Genomic DNA, 24,440 nt, shown 5'->3' on the forward strand with positions numbered 1-24,440 from the left:
GAAACCATTTCCCTACCTCCAAGGCCAACTGGTGCAGGATCCTGTGTTGGCCTTTCTGTAATCTGCCCTTCCCCCCTGCCTCTTTCAGTCAGCAGATTGCCTGCGTCCGGGCTGTTGTCTCGAGATGTCTTCTCTTCATTGACTGGAACACACAAAAAAAACAGCCTGGTTTATGACTGTGCGGATATGGCGTGTTGGCCTGGCAAAGGGAGGACAACAACAGCTGGTGGTGGATCAAACTGGGCCAAAGGGTTTGCAACCATAACGCGTGATGGCGTTAAAAGGAAGGGCAGGCTGGCATCCATTGCTGCTGTGGGATCTGAAACAAATGGAGAGGAAAAAACAGGAGGGAAGGAGGGAAGAATGCTTAAGATGCTAACAAGGTGAAAGGACATCAGCATGATTGGGGGTGGGCAGCGAATGCAGTGGCTGCTGTTTAATTGTCTACTTCCAACATGCATATTTAGCCTTTAAAACAGTGGAGTGCAATTCTTCTGCAGTTACAATGCAACAGCTACAAATAATTAAAAAAATATATTCCCTTGTAGCTGCAGAAGCTCAGATTCAACTGTAGAGGCATTTGGCATTAGGATACTAGCAAATGGAATGCATTAGAAATAAGGGGTAGATTCACAGATGGCAAACGCTATAGAGAGTGGTTGTAAAACAGCGACAGAGATACAGTGAGTTTACATCAGAGGAGAAACTGGATAAAGGGAAATTTAACACACAGCATTACTGATTATCTCAATGGTTGGAGAATCAGGGGCAAGAAAAGACAGCTTAAGCCTAATGTCCAAGAACAAGGAAATGAGACAAAAGCACAGTAGTTCATGCACTGCTGTCACTAAACAGCCATAAATGTTTAAATATGGTGGCAATACAAGTAATATGATAACCCCAGTGCAAAAGGCAGTGGAGTATTTCAACTTTACAAACGTGCTTAGTGTAGTGCAACATTTCTGATAGGAACCAGCTCCCAAAGATTCATAAAAGCAATGGTCTTTCCAGTCTGGAGGCAAAGGATCTTAGTAAGTTGCCGAGCCTGAAAGCCTTGAAGGTTAATCCTAGAGTTAAACTACCCTGGCCAGAGAGTGGTAGGATTTGGTGTAAGTCCTAGTGCTAATGGATATTGGAGGTAAATCACTCTTGGGGATACGACACCAGTGTAAGAAAGCCAGGTATATGCAGGCACAGTGTTATACTGCTATATTTTTATTTAATTAACTTATTAGATTTTTATACCGCCCTTCATCAAAAGATCTCAGGGCAGTTCACAAGATAAATCTGGACTAAATAATCTGGAGTAACCGCAGATCAGGATCCAAAGCGCTCTTGTAAAACTGCCCAGCACTCCTGTACAAAAAGGCAACCCATTAAGGCTCCCATTTTACAGATGAAAGGCACTGAGGCTGAGATCATTAGACCTAAGTAGCAAGGGACAACAAAACTGTTGCCTGAGCGACCACTTCAGTTTATTGAGAAAGCGCGGCAGCAGCACCAGAGCCCAGAAGAGTCACCGGCTGGAAGAGACAAGCCATTGCCCTAACTCAAGGTGATGCAGACAAACTGAGATGGGGGTGCCAGACTCCAGGCAGCAGCTTCTGAAATGTATGCGTCTCTTCTCCTACAAGCACAAAGTGAAATGGCACCATTCTACACCCACCTATATTATTATTCGCACTACTGATACAACTCTGATGGCAATGAGGCCAAAAGTAAGTAGCATCAGGGGTGTGGGGCAGGAAGAGAAATCTAACAGTGCAATCCTATATATCCATACACAGAAGCAAGCCCACTAAGTTCAATGAGCCTTACTCCCAGATAACTATGCATAGGATTGCAACAATTCTCTGAATTCTAAATCCTTTCCCGCCACTCCTCTCCTGGCTCCCAAACTAGCATTACACTGCACTGGCAAAACAGATGGTGTAGATTAAACACTCCCATTGAACACCCCACCTTTGCCTGCTTTGCCCACACTGCAGCAATATTCTGGCTAACTCTGCTCTCAGTCAAAACACAACCAGAGTGGTATATAATCTCCTGGGAAAATCATAGCAAGAATACATATGGCGCTACTGAAATTTCATAAATGTATGTTCATGATATCAGATTAACATTTGGCAAAACGGACATATATTTTCCTTCAATACAATGAAAAACTTCACTGCATGACATTCTATATATACTGAAATCTCCCTTCTGTGATGAGCTAAAATAAAACTTCTTTGGAAACGTTTTGCCTGGATTAACAGTTATCAGGACGGTTAGTATAGGAAGGAGACTTCTAGGCAGATGAGAGCTTCCAGACTGCTATTTTGTGAGTAAAGATTCAATCACATCCCAACAAAAACAGTAAGATTTTTTTTTAAGCAAGGAAAGCGACAGGAAGATACACAGGAAAGTGTGGGAGAACAATTGTTTGTCATAACATTATATAACCTCCCTGCAAACAAATCAGAATAAATTTTCAGAAAATAACTGACCCTGTATAATCTCCCTGCAAACGTTGTACAAACAGTTCAACAAACAGGTGACCAGGAAGGGACCAACAGCTCTTTTTTAGTTTAGTTGATGTTGGGATTTTAAAATGCTGGTTCTGGTTTAAAAACCTTTCTTTTTTCATTGTAGCTTGCGTAATGGAAATTTTATATTGAATTTTTTGCCTGACAGCTGCCAAGGCTGAAGGCTAGTCAAATAAAGTTGATGACTGACTGATACAGTGCTAGACGTTTTGGGGGCAACTTGCACTGCTCTCACCTTGACCTGCTTTTCTCAGGGCCTCTTTGCACATGGTGTAGAAGTGCCAAAACAGGAAGCATGAGTGAGCTGCACCTACTTCCACACTTCTAGTGTAACAAGTGAAGACTTTAGTCAAAAAGATATGTATTTGTAGTACCCATTGTACTGTAGCAGGCTACACATTAAAAAGCTAATCATAGGCTCGCTCACTTGTAAGATAGCAGTCCAGGCTGAGTGACACATTATCAAAAGCAATGATGGCTTCCGATCCAACTTTCCAGGATGTAACAATCTGAAGCCAAAACCTGTAAAGAAGAAGAGAAGTTATCAAATTCTGGCAGATGGAAATACTGCTTACCGCAAACGCATTTGCTTTTGATATACCCAGCCCAACCTTTCAAAGACAGGGAAACAGTATTGACGCATACTGGGCATCCTGGTGTCAAACCAACCAACTGCTCCAAGGGGAGAGGAGAAGGAACATTCATCCAAACATGATATATCAAAATAAGGAGTGGCATTATGTGGAAGTATGATGGTGCATATAATTCACCATGGGCAAAGAGTTCTTCATGGTGATATCCCTCAAACCAGCAGTGCAACAGGTGCTCTAACTCTGAGTGCAATGGTGATAAATTGCTAATTTGCCGATTTTTCTGGTGGACTATTGCTTCACTGGGAACTTTCGCTGTGTAAAGATAAGTATTTCAAAGCCAAGTTTGGAGGAGGCAAAATTACATCATGTTGGTCTCTGTAGTCTGTAAGCCTCACTTATTTATAGTAGGAAACAGTTAGATTGAGAATTGTGGTCTGACTGAGTAGTTCTTGGATCAATTAAAATGCCACTGATTAATCGGGCAGCAGTCTTTTTAAATAAGAAGTGTAACTAGTTTTTAATGCAAGTACTTAACAAAACCACAGCTACTTTGTTTCTGCTGTAATATGCCTTCCCAAAAGCATGGAATAATTGCTTGATGTTGGAATTAAATATGGGTCACAAAGACTAGAAGGAGACCATGGAAATGATGCTCCGGGCAGTGATCAATCAGGATGAATCTATGAAACAACTCTTTATGGTCAAAGGCACAACTCAGATGGAATATATAGCCGCTGAGGGTAGGCTTTGTGTGCTCATTAAAAGAATATGCAACCTTTGAGCTGAAAGGGAATGGTAGGGTAGCCAATGTTTGCATAAGTGCTTAAAAATGGTGCCAACAAATTTAATCCTGATGAACAATGACCTATAGAAAGATCATGACACTTTCTTTTATCCATAGAAAATATGGAGCCTTTATACTGGTGATAAGCCAAAGACATGAAGTTGTAAGATTATAGATAGACAGAGCCATATATTTCAGGTCTGCGTCAATTTCACGTGTTCCATTTTTATTTAAATAATTGTTTTTACTAAGCATGTGTGTGTGTGTGTGTCTGTAGAACTTTTTTCTGGGGGTACGCATATCCCTAAACATTCTGTGAATCTTTGTACTTCTATCCATTTACTGTATTTATTTTCCCCAATTTGAACTATAAAATGGTGCATTTCTTGAGTCAAAATGAGAGTACCTCTAAACATTTTTTTAAGAAAAAAGCACTGTATGTGTGTGTGTGTGTGTGTGTGCCTTAATGTACTGATTTATAAAAGCATTTTATCATAAAATATATTTTAATGCATTTTGATAAACCCTTTTTGAACTGAAAAGTGCACTGCAAAAATTCAGAGAAGTGCAAAATCCAAAGCATAAATACATTCTGAATCACACATTAGTTCAGGAGGTCCTGATCAGGTCAAATCCATTCAGAATTCAAAGAAAATGGATTTCTCAAGCAGCCCTAGTAAGGATATGCATTCATCTCATGATGCAAGTCTAACATCTCTGATACCAGAGCCAATTAAGATCTACCAGAATATTACCTTTGTAAAGGAGAGTTTGTTCAAAACAGAAATCCATGCCATTGGACATACTGGATAGTTTCCCCACCCCCCACCCCTTGCCAATTTACATGCCAATTTGGCACAGTGGAGAGCTTCCAAGATCCCAAATATGCTTAAGAATCTTGGAGTAACTCCTGCAACTTATTCTTAGCTATGTACTAGTGGTGGTTTTCCTCCTCTTCTGCGCTGTTTTAATCCATCCATCTTCCCTGTTGTTGCAAGACTGATCCCCTTATGAGAAGTCAAGAGGCGCATAGGACTGGGGAAGCGGGGACTAGAAGCATAACAATCCTGCTAAATGATAAATGGAGGCAAGCTTAAGAAAAGCTGGTCATACAAATTGCCTGCTAAATGTGATGGGTTAATACCTGCCCTCTGTTATATCTCTACAATCCCCATCAAACTGATGGACTAGCCTCATTAATTGCAGCTGAGCAGCTGAGATGTAGCAGATTGCACAATTTGTTCATCTTGTATTTAGCAGATTTCTTATGTGGTCAATTGGGGAGCAGTGCAAGGGACTCTGGCTTTCATTCCTCAAGAGAGAAACACAGGATTCCTTTTCTATTCTTGCTTTGGACTGAAAGATCCAAAAACTACATGGAACTGTGGGAAATCGATAAGTATAAATCTGCACCACTGATTTCAAATGGGACTCTATTTTTCCTCAACGGGACTACTAGACCAAACTAAGCATGACATTAAAGACACTTGTGCTTGTAATGTGTACATTTTTAAAAAATGCGAACAGCTACCTCATGAAAGTCAAAGCAAGGTCATCGCCATGTTGGGTGGAGAGCGAGACCTTAACCAATTCCTATTTGCCATGATCTCAATGAATACCCCCTGCATGACAGAAACCTCCCTCCAAATGCTGCTACTTGCACTGAGCAGAATATTCTTATTGGCACCAATGGAATATTTCCTCTTAGTGCAAATAACAGCACCCACGGGGCGATTTTCACCAAGGGTTAACCACCCATCCCCAGCTACCATACCCCCAGTCTTGCTCAGGCCTTCCTGGTGGTGACTACTTGCATTTCAAAAATATATACATTAACTGCAAAGTCATATTTAACATCACATTTAGTTTGGCCATCGGGCTTTAGCTACATCCCCACCCCCAAAGAATCAAAGCTTCATATTACAGGGGCTACTAGAACTAAGTGCACCTGTAGCATATAGAACAAGACTGAAACCAGTTTCCAACAGTATTCTACTTTTGCATGAGACCTGTCAAACTTTATCTTGCAGCAGCTGCCTGCCCTTCAAGTCCTCCAAGGATAAGGGCCTTACAATAAGCAGCTCTTGAAACACATGAGGCTAGTGTTAGAAGGAAACACCCCCACCCCCACCCCAGGTTTGGCGTTGCCAAATTTAAAATTATACTATGAAGCAGAATGCCTTGTATGGCTGAAAGAATGGATCACTTTGGAAAAAGCAGATTTATTAGAACTGGAGGGCTATAACAACAGGTATGGATGGCACTCCTACCTCGCATATGATAAGATCAAAGTCCATAAAGACTTCAATAGCCACCTAATTAGAAACACGTTATTTAAAGACTGGAGCAAGTACAAAACGAGACTGGAGCCAATGACACCATGGTGGCTCTCACCTCTAGAAGCCCATGCCATGAAAAAATTAAACATGAATAAGGAATGGGCAACATATAGAGATTTGATAAGGGAAGATCAAGGTAAACTTAGAAGAAGACCATATGAGGAAATAAGGCATTATGTCTCCGACAGATGGCAATATATACAACTTGGAAGTGCCTTTAACTCGGACTCGAAGAAAGGCTTTGCTAAAGAGAATTCATTAATGCATGAAACATTATTTAAAAACAAAAAAATTACTATCTAAAATGTATAACCTTTTGCTAGATTTGGATATGATTGATGAGGAAGTGAAAGAGACAATGATTAAATGGGCGCGAGACTTCAGCCACACAATATATTTAGAGCAATGGGAGAAACTTTGGCAGGAAGATATAAAGTTGACCACCTGTAGTACAATAAAAGAAAATTTCATCAAAATGTTCTACAGGTTGTATTTAACACCAGTCAAATTAGCAAAAATCTGTAAACAGAAATCCAGCCTCTGTTGGAAATGCAACAAGGAAGCTGGGACAACAATGCATATGTGGTGGAGTTGCACCCCAATTAAGAACTTCTGGGGAGAAATACATGAGGAGTTGAAAAAATGCTTAAAATCCCATTAACGAAAAAAACAGAGGCTTACCTACTCGGCCTTTTAGGAAAAGAAATACTGGGGGGGGGGAGAACTTTCTTATATGCGACCACCACAACTAGGATAGTAATAGCATCTAAATGGAAAGCTAAAGAACTACCTACCAAGGAGGAACAGATTCTCAAATATTTAAAATTGGCTAAATTAACAGCATCCATATGACAGCAGTCAAATCAAAAACTAAAAAACGAGTGGCAATGCTTTGATGATTATATGACAAAATATTGCTCTAAAAAAGACATGCTAATATGCTTAGATTAAGAATGTAAAAGCATCAAAACAATAAATTACCAATGACATATGTATGTATGCATATAGAGAAAATAAAAACAACCAGAATGCAATGATAAGGGTAAAATTGATTCTAGAGAAGACGAGTAGCGGTGGAGGGAAGTTAAACAGGGTGGTGGGTTTATTTTATCTTGTTTATGTTTTTTCTTTTTTTCTTTTTTTGGATATTGTATAATGATTTAATGTATAATGATTTAATGTTTCTTTTCTGTTATGTATTATTTCTTTTTTAAAATTAAATTGTATGATGGAAAATCTAAATAAAAATACAAAAAAAGAAAAAAAGAAATACACCCCTTCCCCCGTGCAATACTTGCACACTGAGTGGGGTTGGGTTCTCTGGCCCATTTTTTTCTATTTAATTTGTATGTATGTGTGTCTGCATCCACTCTTTAAAATCACATTAATTTTTTTTAAAATTACAAATCTTTGGATTTCATTGAAGCAAGTCAATCAAATTGCTAGTAACTAGCTTCAGTAGTTTTCTCTTATGGAGCTGATCTAAGAAATTTGTAATTATGTTTATCATGTGCAGGGGGTGGGGAAGGGTAGCCTCAGTATGTCACACAGCAGCTGAATTTCTCCTGATCCACTCACTAAGGATACCCTTAAGACTTCCAGATAGTGTTACTGGCCTCACCTGGAGTTGCTGCCTATATTTTGAAATGTACTGAGGCTCAGCCTCCAAGGCCTCTAATCTGTCTGATCTGTTACCAAATGATGACAGGGTGGGATAAGAATTCTAGCCATTTTAAAAATTATTATATTAAAATCAGCAAGAAAAAGCACAGTACCGAAACCCCTACATGGGACAGAAAAGAAGGCAGGTAATTTCAACAGCCAACGCCCCTACCCTCAGCTTTTGCTCATAAAACAAAAAAATCATGGAAGGGGCTGTACTGCTCTCTCTCTCTCTCTTGGTGAAGAGTTCCAGAACAGCGAGGCCACTGATGAGAAGTCCCTGGTAGAAGCTAACCCAGCCTTCTCCTAAGAAGGATTTGGAACAGGAGCTAATCTGTAGATCTTAGATGTGTGCATGTATTTGGAGGGATCATGGGACTGGAAGGGGAGGAACATGGGTAAGAGGAAGTTCTGGAACAGGACAGGAACCCCAGTAATTAGACCGTAGCCTTTGCTCAGAGCTTTGGTGCAATTGTAAGCACAATCTCCAAGAAATAACTTTGCCTCTTGGAAAAAGAAGGAATAAAGCCTGCAACCCTGGTTTTCTCACTCTCACTCATTCAGGGAGTAAAAACAAAAAATTTTTTTTCCTTCCAGTAGCACCTTCAAGACCAACTAAGTTAGTTCTTGGTATGAGCTTTCGTGTGCATGCACACTTCTTCAGATGCACACGAAAGCTCATGCCAAGAACTAACTTAGTTGGTCTTGAAGGTGCTACTGGAAGGAAAAAAATTTTTTTGTTTTGACTATGGCAGACCAACACAGCTACCTATCTGTAACTCATTCAGGGAGTGTTTGCATGCCTTTTTGGTACAGTATTGTCATAGGGTACCAGAGTGTTAGGAAATGGAGGCAATAAATAGTAGTGTTTAGATCGTATTGGGGATATGAAGGGAAAATGCAAGCTGCAGAACTGTGCCAGGCAATAAATTCCTGGGTTAACTTATGTAAACCACCGTGGCAGGCTAACTAAGCACAGTGCCATTAAGGAATAATGGGCAACCAAGTACTGAGCCATTAAGGGCCATTGGCGATGCAAAAGAACTGTCTGTCCCCATCCCCCACTGAGGAGTGGACAGAGACAGGAGATCTGGTGGGTTGCCAAGGTGAAGGGGGCGTGATGTCACAGAAAAATGCGTCCTTTTTGAAATCTAAAGGTTGTTCTGGGAACAAGAAGGAGGAAGTAGGCAGAACCATATTGGCAATGGCTGGAGGAGGCTGCATCAAGAGCCATGACTGACTGCTGCTTTGGACCTGAGCTTACTGAAGCTATGAGAGGGTGACGAGAAACACTCTTGGGGTATCCTGTTCTGTATCAGCTCCATGGAGAACTCTATGTGTAAATATGTGTACAATAAACCATATTTCTTAAAGCCTCTGCTGTGCCTCAATTTTCCCAATGGAAACAACCCTGGGGGAGTGCCCGGAATCCCCTGGAAACTTGCAGAGGCAGAGATTGGGGGTGGTGTGCAATCTTTGTAACAATATGCTTGAAAAGCGAGGATTCCACAGGCATAATAGTTCCCAGGATAAATTTAAAAAATCAGTGACGAAGAATGCTGAATGATAAGCTGTTACGTAGCTCTGGAGCCCTGCCAGTTTATAAAATGGCAGTGTGGTTCCTTGCGTTCTGTAGATTCCGGGAAGTGAGACGCCGAGCTGCTCAGGCTGTGGCTTTGGGGACCCCACCATCGTCAGCTGTTAAGTTGGCAGCCTAACAGGGAGGATTTGGAAGCTGTGGTGAACGCTGAAAGTGCTGAGAGATGAGGCAGGAGTGGCAGAGTTACAAAACATACATGGCAGCACTTTGGAAGAGAGCCTTCCATTCAACATTGATAGTTCAGTGTGAGTGCATGCAGGAAAACATAATCCCGGAGGCTACAGAAACTCCTTTCCCCTCTATCCACAGTGCATCAATGTCCTTGGATCTGACTTTGATTGTTTTTATTGAAATGGCTCCTAAGAAAGAAAAGGGAGTCGTGCCCCAAAGGCCCAGAATCAGTATAGCTTCATGTGATCAGTAGTGTAATGACAGGGCTCCTGCAGGGATTTGCTTTCTTTCTAGGCAGACAGCAAATGTCTTACTAGGCAGAAAGGGGAAAAAGGAGGGGAGAGAATATTCAAACTACCTGCTGAATAATTGTAGAACCGGGGAAAGCTTAATATTTAAGCTTGAAATTGGCCTTGGGTGAAATCCGGCAACTGTTCAAATACTGAAGAGCAAAGGATGAATAAAACCAGTTCGTGTTTTTCCCTCCCTTCCTTTTTTGCTGTTGCTTGTTCAGCATCAAGTCACAACTTCCTCAAGCAGTCAGGGTGCCTTATCAGGGATACTTTTTGTTTGGCCTGTTATTTAAAGAGGTTTCCATCCATGAGCTTTGTGTACAGGTTTGTAACTTCCTTTATTCTCGGTCTATTTTAGTTGTCTATGCTGAAAGGTCAATTTGCAAGGTTTTGCAATGTGCTAACTGCTGAATTCAAATTTTACATACATCTAAAATTTCAAAATTTAAACAAAAGCGTGTTTTTTTAAGCCCACTCTATGCCCACTTATCTAGGAGTAAATGGCATTGCACTGAATAGGACTTAATTCTGAGTAGACATATATAGGATTGCACAGTAAGCTAGTCAATCCAAGTGGAAGTAAAAAAAAAAGTTTTTAATTACCCTAAAAGCGCCTAATTAAAATACTTAAAATTAATAAAAATACCAAAAGCTTAAAACATATCCTCTATCAGTATAACTCCCTGCTGTTAAATGTCAATCCATGATATGAATTTCAGTACTGAAACTCATACTGCTCCCATCATATGGTCTGAAGGCACATGCAACCACCACCTTGCTGAAACTAAGCAAGTCTGGATCTGGCAGGTGCCTGGATGGGTATCTGCCTGGGAGCCACATTTAAGCTACCATGGGTTCCATAATGAAAGAAAGATGGGGTGCAAATGCAATAAAATAAATAAAAGCGTTTCCTAAAGTATGTTTCTGAATCACCAGTCTGGGTCAAGAACTGGAGTCACCACAATGACTGCCTTAGCTGTTTAGCAGTCAGAATTTCAGAAAGTAGTGCTGAGACAGCCATCAACTTAGAGTGTATGCAAGAGAGAGAAAGCAAGCCTGTCTCCCTGAGCTGCCAGTTTGAGAAGGTGCTGGAGGGGACGACAACGTTGCGTGCATGATGTCGCGATGTCCCAACATCACATGCATGACATCAGGATGACGGGAGGAGCCAGGGGTGGAGCTGAACACAGTGGCCGCATGGTTTCAATGGGCAGTGGCACCTCCACCTCCTCCTCTTTCTCTTGGCGCTGCCACCAGAGGGAGGCTTCTTCATCCCTCCTTCCCCTCCTTGGTAGCAGGAGAAGGAGACAGTCACTGCGGCAGCAGCAGCATGGTAGGCTCTGTGCTTTGCCTTCGCACTCTTTGGACATGGGGGAGGGGGGCAAAATGGCTTAAGCCCCCTGGAACTGGCACCCCTGCCTCCACAAAATACAGTGGAACCCCTGTTCTCGAACCGCTCCATTCCTGAACGTTTCAGCTCCTGAACATTGAAAATCTGGAAGTGTTCTGGTTTTCTAACATTTCTCGGAACCCAAACGTCTGATTTGGCTTCCAATCTGCAATAAGCCTAGCTGTCAGCCAATCGGAAGCTGTGCCTCGGAACTCAAATGTTTCGGAAGTCGAATGTCCTTCCAGAACAGATTATGTTCAACTTTTGAGGTTCCACTGTACATAGAACCATAGAACTGTAGACTTGTAAGGGACCCCAAGGGTCATCTGGTGTAACCCCCTCTGCAAGGCAGGAATCTCAACTAAACATGCACATGTTCCCCATGTGTCTACCTTTTCCATTTATTTCAAGAGAAGGGACGGCAATGTATTCACAAAGGAATGCTTATGCGGAGCTGTCTGATAAATGACAAAGCTCTTGTATATATGGGTTGGGGTTCAAAGAGCCACTTTGGCTCATGTAAGAGGCTTAGTGTAATTTCTGATTCCCCCCTCCTGAACAGTCAACACTTGCCTCTGTCCCATCCCATGCTATCTTACAAAACAGGGTCTTCTGTTTTCAGAAAAGCAAGTTTTGAGAACCACAGAATTCACCAACTATGCTTCATGATTCTCTGAATCCGGGCTTCAGTGTGTACCGAGACTCAGTGCTCAGGGGAGGTTGCTGAATTTGGCTGGTGAAAGTCTGTAACACTAAAGAAACATATGAATTTTATTTTAGAACTGTTGTTTACAGTCTGTATTTAGCAGTTCATTTGCTCCTAGCTGTGGGCTGGCAGGGAACTTTTCCTCCAGAGTGGAGACCTCAGCTGGTAGTTTTTTGTGTGTATAACCTTTTGGCACCTTTCCTTTAATAACAGTTTAGGCCCTGAGGCTTAGGGTATCTTTTGAGCAATTTAATGCTGGCTTGCAGGCACATCAGTCAGGATCATGCAGCTCTCCTTAAACTACAACCCAAGAATGGCTCCATAATCATTACAATCAAAAATCCATTAAAGTCAAGGATGGCTATCAAAAGGGAAACATGAGAGTCACTCACATACACTCAGAGTGAGATAATCAAGAGTGACTCAGAGACCTACAGAGATAAACAGAGAGTCCTGCACACACTGTTCCCCAACTTTTAAATGATATTTACCTGAATGACAAGGACTGTTGCTATCTTGTGTGATTATTCTCAGCCTAGCTCTGGCCTAAAGTGCCTTGGCTTGAACAACAAACTTTATGAGCTCTGACTGCAGTCTGGCTGGAAATTCCTATTTGCTACTGAAGCACACATACAAATGAGAAGTGACACCCGTATAGCTAGCTGAAGTGAATACAGTGAATAGAGATGTCAGAGTCAAGTTCTGTCACAGATGGAGGGCTTTCATTCAGAAGTGAAATTTAGTAGGCCTTTACAATCGTAACAAGCTTGGAGTTAAGGCTGAGCCAAAAGAGGGAGGCTGAGCGATTCCCAAAAAACTTCATACCCCACCTCCCATGAAACAAAATGTAACCCCAAGTTCAGCAACTGGGGCAGGCCCATGTAGACAGGGCAGCTGGGTACATTTGCCCTGGGCCCCAGAAGGTTAAGCCGGCCAGCGGGGACACACCAGGGGCCTGCCGGTCTTACACTGCTATGCCAAGAACAAGACGGCCTCTCGCGGGCCTGAATTGGGGGCTGTAAAACAAGGCAATGCTTCTTATTGATTCAAAGTAAGGCCAGAAGGGATTAAATTCAGTGATTTAAAACCACCTCACTTTTTCACCAGACTAAATTGACCCTAGTCAAAGCAGAGACTGAACCAACCCAAAGTGCGTCCAGGTAACACCTGCCTTGCTGCCCAGCAGTTTCCCTGCCTGGGCTGACAGAGCTGGTCTTATAGGTGGTGCTGAAGACTGATTTTGAGGAACTTCAACATCCATGCCAAGGTGACTGGTTCAGGAGTGGATCAAGACTTCATGGCTGCAATGATGACCATGGGGCTATCCCAACATGTCAGTGGCCCAAAGCATGTGGCAGGCCACACTCTGGACTTTGTTTTCTCAACTGAGCAAGAGAGGATGATCTGAAAGTGGGGGATATTGACAGAAGTACCTTGTCATGGTCAGATCCTGTTAAGATTGAGTACATACCACCTAGTATTTCTCTGTCTTGCCACCATTCCCCAGGATTTCAAATCTAATGTAAGCTACCTTGTAGAGTCAATGAGGTATCTGTATATATACAATGTCAGTATATATATGATGCGTTCATCAGTTTGTTTGTGTGTCTCCAAGTCCACCTCCTCCATAGCCCCTGGAACTGTGTACCCTCTTATCCGATTCCTTCCTTTCATCTTCAGCTTGCTTTATCTTAGCCCAGCTAAGCTTCAGACACATTTCTAAGAGTGATCAATCCAGTAAATTCCCAGATCCAAGGACCATCTAAAGTTTCCCCTCTAAAGACCAAGTAGACTTACCTTCCCACACAACAAAGACAACCTGATACAATACAAAAAAACCCCTAAAATCACACACATCAAACTTCACAACCACAATGTTGCAATTATCTTAGAAATGCCAGTGATAAAAAAATAATGCAGGAGTTTGAAACAGACTAGCCATATGGGAATTTTGTGGTTCAGAGCCATGTCTCACTTTTATAGGCTTTCTTTAATTCCAGCTATAGGAAATGATTCCATTTGAATTCCATTTGCCTTAAGGGTAATGAGTGGCGATATGCCCCAGTTCCTGCTAGTTTCATGCTACGCTAGGCTATTAATGGAAAGCATTAAACAATGACTTTTATTTCTCCTCACTTCTGAGCAAAATGTGAGTCCAGAAAAGCTGCTGTTGCTGTTGCTGCTGCAGCACTAATGCTCACCAGGAATAGAAGTAAAAGAGCATTAGTGATGCGCCTGCATGCAATGGAATCAATTCCAACTGGACTGCTGTCACTGATGTGGGAAATAAGCCCATTAAAAACAATGGAAGCCCATCAATTTTGCACATATATTGTTTTTGCCTTGATAAAAAGGATGCAGATATTGCCAATGTGTATTCCCCTGGGTTTGCTCCGTGGAAATCTGCATTGAAACTGAATTCAGGGAACTGCTTCACTTGTTATGATTTTCACAGAGAGTAATGTGATTCTATGCAGGAAAAAGCAACAGCTACCATGAAGAAAAGGGGAATCTGTCTGATTCCAACAGGCTCTGCATGTTGAAAGAGACAGAGTATAAGGAAAACAACTAATCCAATCATCCTCCTTGCCCCAATGAGACTGCTGTTATGCAAGGGGGAGAGCAGGGACAAGGATGTTGGCCCTGCCTCCATCCGCCACATGCTCCTCTCACTGCTCCAGCAGTCCCCCATGCACTGGGGGCTGAATGCCTGCAGCAGGAAAGCTGCTCTACTTGAGTTGGCTCCCCAAGTGATACCAAACTCTGATCTTCCATGATCTACACTGTGGAAGCCTACCAGAGTACTGGGCTGCAGGAATGGAGAAAGAGATATGCAGGAGAGGATGGGAACAATGGACTCCTCCTGGCTCTACCACTCATGTAATAGTAATCACACGGGAGTGGGAGGGGTGCAAGTAAATAGGACTCATAAATCTCCAGTGCTATCCTCCATCTCTTTCCTCCAAAGTAAAGGAAGCACTGTAGCCTTGCCCTGGACTTCTCACCAGGGTCAACGGCTTAATAGCAGTGTGCCTTAGTTTCCCAAACTAATTGAATGTCCCCATATTAGCCAAAATGAATGCAACAACTGAAACCTAAGGAAGAAATGAATTCAAGTGGGCATCTTCATGTCAGTTCTTTCATTTATGTTTTAGCTTTCACTAAGGTGGTTGTTTCAAGTACGAAGCCTTGCATCACAAATGGATACATGAATACAATAGCTCTTATTCAGGCATTAAAGACCCCAAATAATTAGAATCATGGGGGGGGGATGGGTGGTGCTAGCTGGCCTACTCTCTCCGACTCATCTCTGTCATCCAGCCCCACTGCCCCCATGGGTTGGAGGAGAAGGTCTGCAGTGGAGAGTTTTGGGGTTAGGGTTTTTAATTACATGATGCAAACTTGAGGATTAAAACTTGCATATCCAAGATACTTTCCTCTAATCTTCTATTCAGATACCAACGTGTATATAATTTATTGCAATGTGACAAAACCACCCTTATCTAAACTTATTTTAGTTAAATTTTGTATCTTTAGTAAATTGCAAGACTTGACCTGTGCTGGTATTTTCAGTGCGATTCCTAGAAGACCAAAATCTAAGCTGCTTCTGCCGTAGGTCAATTTAATTAAAGTGTAATTTAATTAACTTTGGCATGGGTAAATAATTTACTTTATTTCAGAGCAGCCAAGTGAGAAGTTCCCAAATGTTAATGTGTGCATCACATGAAGTCCAGCGCGCTCTCTATCTCTTTCTGCAACCAGATGTCCATAGAAAGCTAGCATGTGGCTATCTACTGCATATATTGTTTTTCTGTATATCTACATATAGAAAATCACAGTAACCTACATTATAGCTTCCCAGTTCTATTGTGATATGCACTTACAACAACCCTTTGCATGTTTGCAATGTTTGTTTGATTCACAAATATCGAGCCAGGGCCTATTGAAAGCAAGCTGACTTCTGAAAACAAGCAGCAAAACCTCTGATCCTTCATCAGATGTCCAGATAACCACTGTGTCCAGTCCTCCAAAAATGGACCAAGTTTTTCCTGCGTCCAGCCACAATTCTTTGCCTGAGGCTCTTAGAATCCAAATTTAAAACTGGCTCCAAATTTGTCTACTTCTCCCACTAGCTGGAAGATGTTACATTTCCAAACTTTGATGGGTGTTACATTCCAAAAGGCTAGAAAGAGATTCCTAGTTATTAAGGGACATTACTTTGTTAAAGTCAGTTCCTGGCAACTATCTGTTTCTCTTCAAAGTCATCAAGACAGAATGATCTCATAGCAACACTTACTATCATTAATTCAGATTAAGCACCATACTTCACCAGTAAGAATGTACTGAATGCAGTGCTTGGAATGAACCAATTCACTGAATTAAGTAAAAAAATCTTAAGTAATACATGTGAAAGTAGTTCCTATAATTTCTTGGTGAGTGGAATGTAGTAGTAGTAGTAATAATAATTTTATTATTTATAGCCTGCCCATCTAGCTGGGTTTCCCCAGCCACTCTGGGCGGCTCACAGCACATATCAGAACATACTAAAACATCAAACACTAAAAACTTCCCAATACAGGACTGCCTTCAGATGTCTTCTAAAACTCAGATAGTTATTTATTTCCTTGACATCTGAAGGGAGGGTGTTCCATAGGGAGGGTGCCACAACCTTTGCCTGGTTCCCTGTAACCTCACTTCTCACAGTGAGGGAACCAGCAGAAGACCCTCGGAGGAGGAATTCAGGGTTGAAGGATGGGGGAGGAGACGCTGCTTCAGGTCTAATGGGCCGAGGTCGTTTAGTTCTGTTGTGGAGGAACTTTGGGCTATTTTAAAAATTCAATTCCATTTTAATTCAATAATTTTTATATATAGGTGTTTCATTGCACTTAACTCAGTTTGATTGTGGCCATTGCACTTACCATTTTTATCTATCTGAAAAGTGATGCTTCTGTTTAAGCTTAAAGGTCATAATTGTTGGGGAAAATTAATAAAATGATTATTCCTATTATACCGTGTGATGTTTTCTTAGTTCTTAAGTATATTTTACACTTTAGCAAAGCAGCTTGTAAAATTCTGAAGGCTGGAAAAAATTGTGAATTGGACTGGAAGAGAACTAGTTCCTTTTTGGCGGGCACGGACTTGAACTGGAAAGGAAGGAAGGAAGGAAGGAAGGAAGGAAGGAAGGAAGGAAGGAAGGAAGGAAGGAAGGGAACTGGAGGAAGTAAACTGAAACTGATTCTATTTTTAAATGAACTTTCCAACCACTGACTGAAAGTATGTGTGTGTGGGGGGGAATCTTCTATTTTAACTACAGTCGTATCTTGGAAGTCGAATGGAACCTGTTCTGGAAGTCCGTTCGACTTCCAAAACATTTGGAAACCAAAGTGTGGCTTCTGATTGGCTGCAGGAAGCTGCTGCAGCCAACCAGAAGCTGCGGAAGCCCTGTCAGACATTCAGCTTCCAAAAATAGTTCGCAAACCGGAACAGTCACTTCTGGGTTTGCAGTGTTCGGGAGCCAAAATGTTTGAGAACTAAGCTGTTCAAAAACCAAGGTATGACTGTATTTTGATATAGGAATGTATATAGTATAGTTAAAAGTTAGGGGGTAGTTAATCCACATTAAGGAATCCTGAATATACATTAATGATAGGCAAAATCCCCTAAGCTTGATTTGAAATCAGTTCAGTACTTGTGAACTTCTTTGCTTTGAAAACTTAGAAAAAGCTTGCCTATTTTTCTAAGAGTTTGTTCCCAGCTCCTAATGTTGGCTCTTAATGACTTGTTCACACTTCCGCTTGTCCCATGCTTTCTAGGCATGAGTCTGAGCCATTTTCTGTTCGCCCTGCTGCTTTTCCTGGGAAATCAGCTCTTTACAACTGAATCAGAGCAAACATCAACCTGCGGAAAACCCAAGTGATGTTTGCTGCAGTTCAGTGGTAAAGAGAGAGGAGAATTCTTTACCACTGACCCAGAGGCAGTGGCATAGTGTGGGTTGCCAGTGTCCAGGGCCACGTGGAGGGATGGAAACATTCTTCCTGGGGAAAAGCGGTGGGACAAGTGGAAGTCTGGGTGAGCCTGTTTTGCTTTCACTTTTGCTATTATAAAACGCTTTTTAGTGAATTATCAACTGCCTCTAGAAATCATCTATTTTTCATCCACATTCCGGATACTAATCACAGTTCAGATAGAGATATGCAAAAGCTTCCAAAGGGTGGTTTTTCAGGCTCAAGAGAACTACATTTACAACTTTCCAGTCTAAATATGGATTGTAAGTGACTTGAGGCAGAGATTTGTGTTTTGCTTACGTTACTCTGTAAATAACTATTTCACACACCATATTTCTTACAGACTAAATATTGGACTTTGCGCAACCTGATCTCTCTCTCTCTCTCTCTCTCTCTCTCTCTCTCTCTCTCTCTCTCTCCACCATATGTGTGTATACATTTTAGAGCCACTTTTGTTATAAACCTTTACCATTTAATTTCTTTAGCACATACCTAAGGGAACAGGATATGGACTTTAGCTCTTCCACATACTTTTGTTTTTGAACATATTTTTAAAGTACTCCTGATTAACTGAATGCACTGACTGCTTCCACATATTGTTTTATTTCCCCTGAGATCACACAGAGTATATACATTATAGGAACAGGGTAAGTGTGCCATCCGAGGGAAACGTCAATGTGATTATCATTCACAAACGTGCACAGATGTGCACCTGACCATATAAAAAAGAAAGCAGTAAAATTATGTGTAGAAAGTTAATGTTAAGACAAGCTATGCAAGCATATACCACACGTATACAAGCATGGATGCAGTTAAAGGGGGAAATGTTACCATGGCAACACATAAATAAATTATTACTCCTAAATGATGCTAGCAAAATACTAAAGCTGTCTTCAAAGGAGAGCGTAGATAAATGGAACACAGCTAAATGGAATGAAGCAGCTATGTCTTCCTATGGAGAGAGGAATGGCTAAATAAGACAAATGTTGATATTTTTATCTTATATATTAATTATGCATCCCATGTCAGTGTCCCCTTTGTATTAGCAGCCTTTGTGTTCCTTCAAGAGTCAGAAAGATGAAAGACACTTTCTGCATAATGTCCCAGGAGACAAGGTAGCCCATATAATGAAATCCATTTTTTTCCTAGGGCTTTAAGTTGAACAAAGAGATAAGGCTTGGGACCTAACAATGCAACAAACAGTACATGTATCCTTTGCAACAAGGGCTTATCAAGACTGCGACCTCCCATATTTCTATATCAGGCACAACCAGGAGTGTGGGAAAGGCCCTGAGATGAATAGGAACTCTTGTGGCTTCCAGCCAATTCTTTCTTTATTAGACAGATTTCCAGTTAATAGTCCCAAATGGTTAGATGATGCCTGCTGTCCATGAAAGCTGTAAGGCGAAGGTTTTCTGATAGGTAAGGAAAGCTATGTGTTTGAGACGGTGACAGAATAAAACTGCAGAGCTTTGAAAAATTGAAAAATAAAGTGCGAGATTGGCTCCATTATTACCAAATAATGGAGGCATACAATTTGGACAAAAAAGTCAGTTTCCAGGTGGAGAAATCAAAATTGGAAACAGAATTGTTAGATTCAAAAATTAAGAATTTGTCAAGAATGTATAACTTGCTGTTGAAATGGAACACTCAGGATGAAACGGTAAAATCAGCTATGATTAAATGGGCACAAGATGTTGGACATAACATAATGATGGCTGACTGGGAACAGTTATGGACCACAGGTATGAAATTTACGGCATGCAATGCCTTAAGAGAAAAATTAATGAAAATGATTTATAGATGGTACATGACACCAGTCAAGCTTGCAAAAATTTACCATCTGCCCGATAATAAATGTTGGAAATGTAATGAGACTGAAGGTACATTCTTTCACCTTTGGTGGACATGCCCAAGGATTAAGACATTCTGGGAGATGATTTATAATGAAATGAAAAAGGTATTTAAATATACCTTCCTGAAGAAACCAGAGGCCTTTCTCCTGGGCATGGTCGGCCAATTGGTGCCAAAGAAGGATAGAACTTTCATTATGTATGCAACAACAGCAGCAAGAATTCTCATTGCGAAGTATTGGAAGACACAAGATTTACCCACCCGGGAAGAATGGCAGATGAAGTTGATGGACTATATGGAACTGGTGGAAATGACTGGTAGAATCCGAGACCAGGGAGAAGAGTCGGTGGAAGAAGACTGGAAAAAGTTTAAAGACTATTTACAGAAATACTGTAAAATTAATGAATGTTAGAAAAAGGTGGAAATGAAGTTATATGGCTTTAGTAGAAATGTGATAAGGAACTAAGTATAATTAGATTATTAGAGTATTAAAGGAAAAAATAAGGTTAGAAATGTTAAGATAATTATAGGATTGAAAACAGAGGAAGATGGAAAGGAATTGCTGAAATAATTAATAGAAGTGGAATACAAAAAGGGAGGTGTGAGGAGGTCGCTGAAATAAGTGAATGAAAGATAAGATATTGAAATTGTTTGGTGTGTTTTAAATTGTTTTTATTTTGTTCTGTTAGTTTAATGTGTTAGTGTTATGTAGTGTTTTTATGTTATATTATGTAGTGTTTTTGTATTGTACTGTATTGTTTATTTTGTGTTGTTTAAATTGTTGGAAAAGTAATAAATATTATTTTTTTAAAAAAGGAAAGCTATGTGTTTGAATGCTACACTCATCAGAGTGTGGAAAAATTGGTGAGACTGTTTTAGATGAAGAGGGGCACCTGTTTGTTTGTTTGTTTGTTTGTTTGTTTGTTTGTTTGTTTGTTTGTGTGTGTGTGTGTCTATGTGTGAGAGAGAGACAGAAAGTTTGCTAAAGGTGAAGTCACTGGGATAGTGGTTCCACTGACCTGGAGGCAGTGGCATAGGGTCACATGGAGGGATGGAAACGGATGGAGTAGGCATGCACATTCAACTGCCTAACGGTGTCCGCATCATCCAGGAAATCATAAGCACATAGATTAGAAAAGAGTCATTCTGTTATCTGGAGAAGTCACTTCCTGGTTTGCATGGAGAAGCCGTTTTCAATGGAGCCCAGCAACGGAAGCATGCAGCCGTATTGAGGCAGCATTGGGTGTTGAAATTTGGCACCCTTAACAATTTGTTTTTTAATATTCTTTATTGAGTTTTGCATTGATTAGTTATATACATTTTCCATTCTTTCTTCAAAATAAGTTAACTTATACGTGAATATAAACCAAAATAAATCAATACTTCTTCGCAAGTGACTTCTCTCCACCTTATTGTGGCTTCTTATTTCTTATCTTTTTAATTGTGTTGTTTTCCTTATTTCACTTCTCTTACATAATATATGTTATCTATCTGTTATTTACTCTGCAAACTTCAGTCTAAACACATCAAAGATTTTGCTTGAGAACAATGTTTTTCCAGGTACTCTTTAAAACAGTCCCACTCATTTTTAAACCTTTGGTTTAAACCTTTGATTCCAAATATTCACACAAATTGATTTGCCATTCTTCCTTTGTGAGTGTCCTATCCCCTTTCCAATTTTTAGCCATCAGCATTCTTGCTGCAGCTGTAGCATATAGGAACACCCTCCTTTTATCATTTGAGATATCAATTGTCAGAATACCTAGAAGAAAGGCTTCTGGCTTCTTCACAAATATTTGTCTAAACATTTTTTTTTAAATTCCTCATAGACAATGTCCCATTTTTAAAATTTAAATTTAAATTTTTATATCACAACCCCACCACATATGGTACACTGTTCCTTCCATTTGCTTACATCTCCAGCATGCATTTGAGTTTGTTTTATATATTTTGGCCAATTTTCTGGGGGTCATGTACCATCTATATAGCATTTTAATAAAATTTTCCTTTATTGTGTAGCAAGCTATGAATTTTTGCCATAATTTTTCCCAATCATCCATCTGGATGGAATAACCAAAGTCCTTTGACCATCTGATCATCGCTTCTTTGACCTATTCATCCTTAACCTCCCAGTCCAGCAGTAACCTGTACATTTTGGATAGTATTTTCTTTTTATTATGAAGTAAATCTTTTCCCAACTTTGATATTTCTGTGTCAAACCCAATTTTCCTATCTGCTTGAAAACATCATTTAGTTGGTGGCATTGTAGCCAATTCAAAAAGTGATGTTTGATTTCTTTAATTTTTTTTTAGCTTAAGTTGGTTTTGATCTTCCTCTAGAATTTCTTTGTAAGTTACCTAATTTTTTCCCATGTTCTTCCTTTATACTAAAATGGCCTCTGGAGGTGAAAACTACCAGGGTGTCTTTGGTTCCAGCAGATTTTTATACCTGTCCCGTACTATATATAATGATTTTCGAATTATATGATTTAGAAAACCCTGATGAACTTTAACTTTTTCGTAGCCTAAATAGGCGTGCCACCCAAATCTGTTGTCCCATCCTTCCATGTCCAGTATATCAGTATTTTGCAGTCATCCATTCTTTTAACCAACGAAGGCATGAAGCCTCATAACAGAGCTTTAGATCTGGTAGAGCAAAGCTCCCTCTTTCTTTAATATCTGTTAGTAATTTATATTTAATTTTGGGTTTCTTCCCTTGCCAATTAAATTTCGATAACTCCTTTTGCCAATCCCTAAAGCACCCAAGTCCCCCCCCCCCCAAATTGGGATCATCTGAAATAGAAACAACATTTTGGAAGCACATTCTTCTTAATTGTTGATATTCTCCCCCAAAGCGACAGGTTTAATGTGTTCCAAATTTCCAAATCTTTTTAAAAATTTCTTTCCATATCTTATTATAGTTATCATTAAATAAATCGATGTTTTTTGCTGTAATCCAAATTCCTAGGTATTTTATTTTTTCGTTATCATCAAACCAGACTTCATTTGTAATTCCTGTTTTTCTTGGTCCCGCATATTTTTTACCAACAATTTTCTTTTGCTTTTGTTCAGTTTAAATCCTGACACCTGACGGAATTCATACATTCTTTTTAGAGTTTTTGGTATACTTTCTAATGGATTTTCTGTTGTTATTATAAGATCGTCCGCAAAGGCTTTTAACTTTAGGGATTTATTTCCTAGTGTAATCCCTTTTATTTCCGAGTCTGTTCTTATTGCCTTTGTCAGTAATTCCAGAACCATGATAAACAATAATGGAGAGAGTGGGCAACTTTGTCAGGTTCCTTTTCTTATTTTGAAGCTCTCTGATAATTCATTATTTATAATCAATTTAGCTTTTTGGTTCTTTATTCCCCCTTCGAATATTTCTGCTAACCACATTGATTCTATAGTTCTTTCCATAAATTTCCATGAAACATTGTCAAATGCTTTTTCGGCGCCTACAAACATAAATGCTGCTTGCTTGCTGAGTCTCATTTCTAAATATTCTAGAATATCGATCACCATTCTCATGTTTCTAGATTTAGGTAGGTAGCCGTGTTGGTCTGACGCAGCTGAAATAAATAAAAAAATTGTTCAGTAGCACCTTAGAGACCAACTAAGTTTCTTCTGAGTATAAGCTTTCGTGTGCATGCATACTTCTTCAGATACACTGAAACAGAAGTCACCAGAACCTTATATATAGTGGGAGGGTGGGGTGGGGTTTTTCTCAGAAGGGCAGTGGGAGATGGATGATTGACTCAATGGGTATGGTAAACCTGTTGACGACTGTTAGCAACTGCAATTAATCCTATAGGACTAATTTGTCCTCCCACTATATATAAGGGTCTGGTGACTTCTTTTTCAGTGTATCTGAAGAAGTGTGCATGCACACAAAAGCTTATACTCAGAACATTCTCATGTTGTTGCTCATTTGTCTACCCGGTAGAAACCCTGCTTGGTCTTCGTTTATAACACCTTTCAATATTTTCTTTAACCTGTTTGCCATCACATCTGCAAATAGTTTATAAACATTGTTCAAGAGTGATATAGGTCTATAGTTTTTGATTGATGTCAAATCTGTTCCCTGCTTTGGGATCAACATTATAAACACTTCTTGCCATGACTCTGGTATCTTCCCCTCCTTTAGGATCTTATTCATGACTGTCTTAAGTGGTGCTGAAAGCACGTCTTCCAACTTCTTATAGTAAATTGTTGAGAGTCCGTCCGATCTGGGAGATTTTCCTAGCTTCACCTTTGTAATTGCTTGATGAATTTCCATCATTGTTATGGGATAGTTTAAATATTCAATTTTATCATTTGTGATTTTTGGAAATTTACTTTGACTTAAGTATTTTTCTATTTTCTCATCAGCTTCCTTACCTGCTTGGTAGAGATCTTTAAAACATTTTGGAAAACTTTTGCTTATTTCCTCGGGTTCATCAATTATTTCCCCTCCTTCTATGAGTTTTTGTATCATCTTTTCTTTTTGTTTCTTCTTTAACTGCCAAGCCAGCAT

At 40.2% G+C, this 24,440-nt stretch overlaps 1 protein-coding gene across 1 annotated transcript in view; it reads right to left on the bottom strand.

Annotated features, from left to right (window-relative positions):
* The window catches only part of ALK (ALK receptor tyrosine kinase), a 574,962-nt gene that overhangs the window by 95,386 nt on the left and 455,136 nt on the right, over positions 1-24,440 (bottom strand). The window contains exons 10-11 of the mRNA XM_083604448.1: positions 2,956-3,050; positions 17-142 (exon numbers count right to left, since the gene is read on the bottom strand). Of these exons, the coding sequence (XP_083460574.1) occupies positions 17-142; positions 2,956-3,050 (221 nt within the window). The remainder of the gene's footprint in view (positions 1-16; positions 143-2,955; positions 3,051-24,440) is intronic.

Source organism: Podarcis filfolensis, assembly GCF_964270895.1.
Source record: "Podarcis filfolensis genome assembly, chromosome: 3".
NCBI classification, from domain to species: Eukaryota; Metazoa; Chordata; class Lepidosauria; order Squamata; family Lacertidae; genus Podarcis; species Podarcis filfolensis.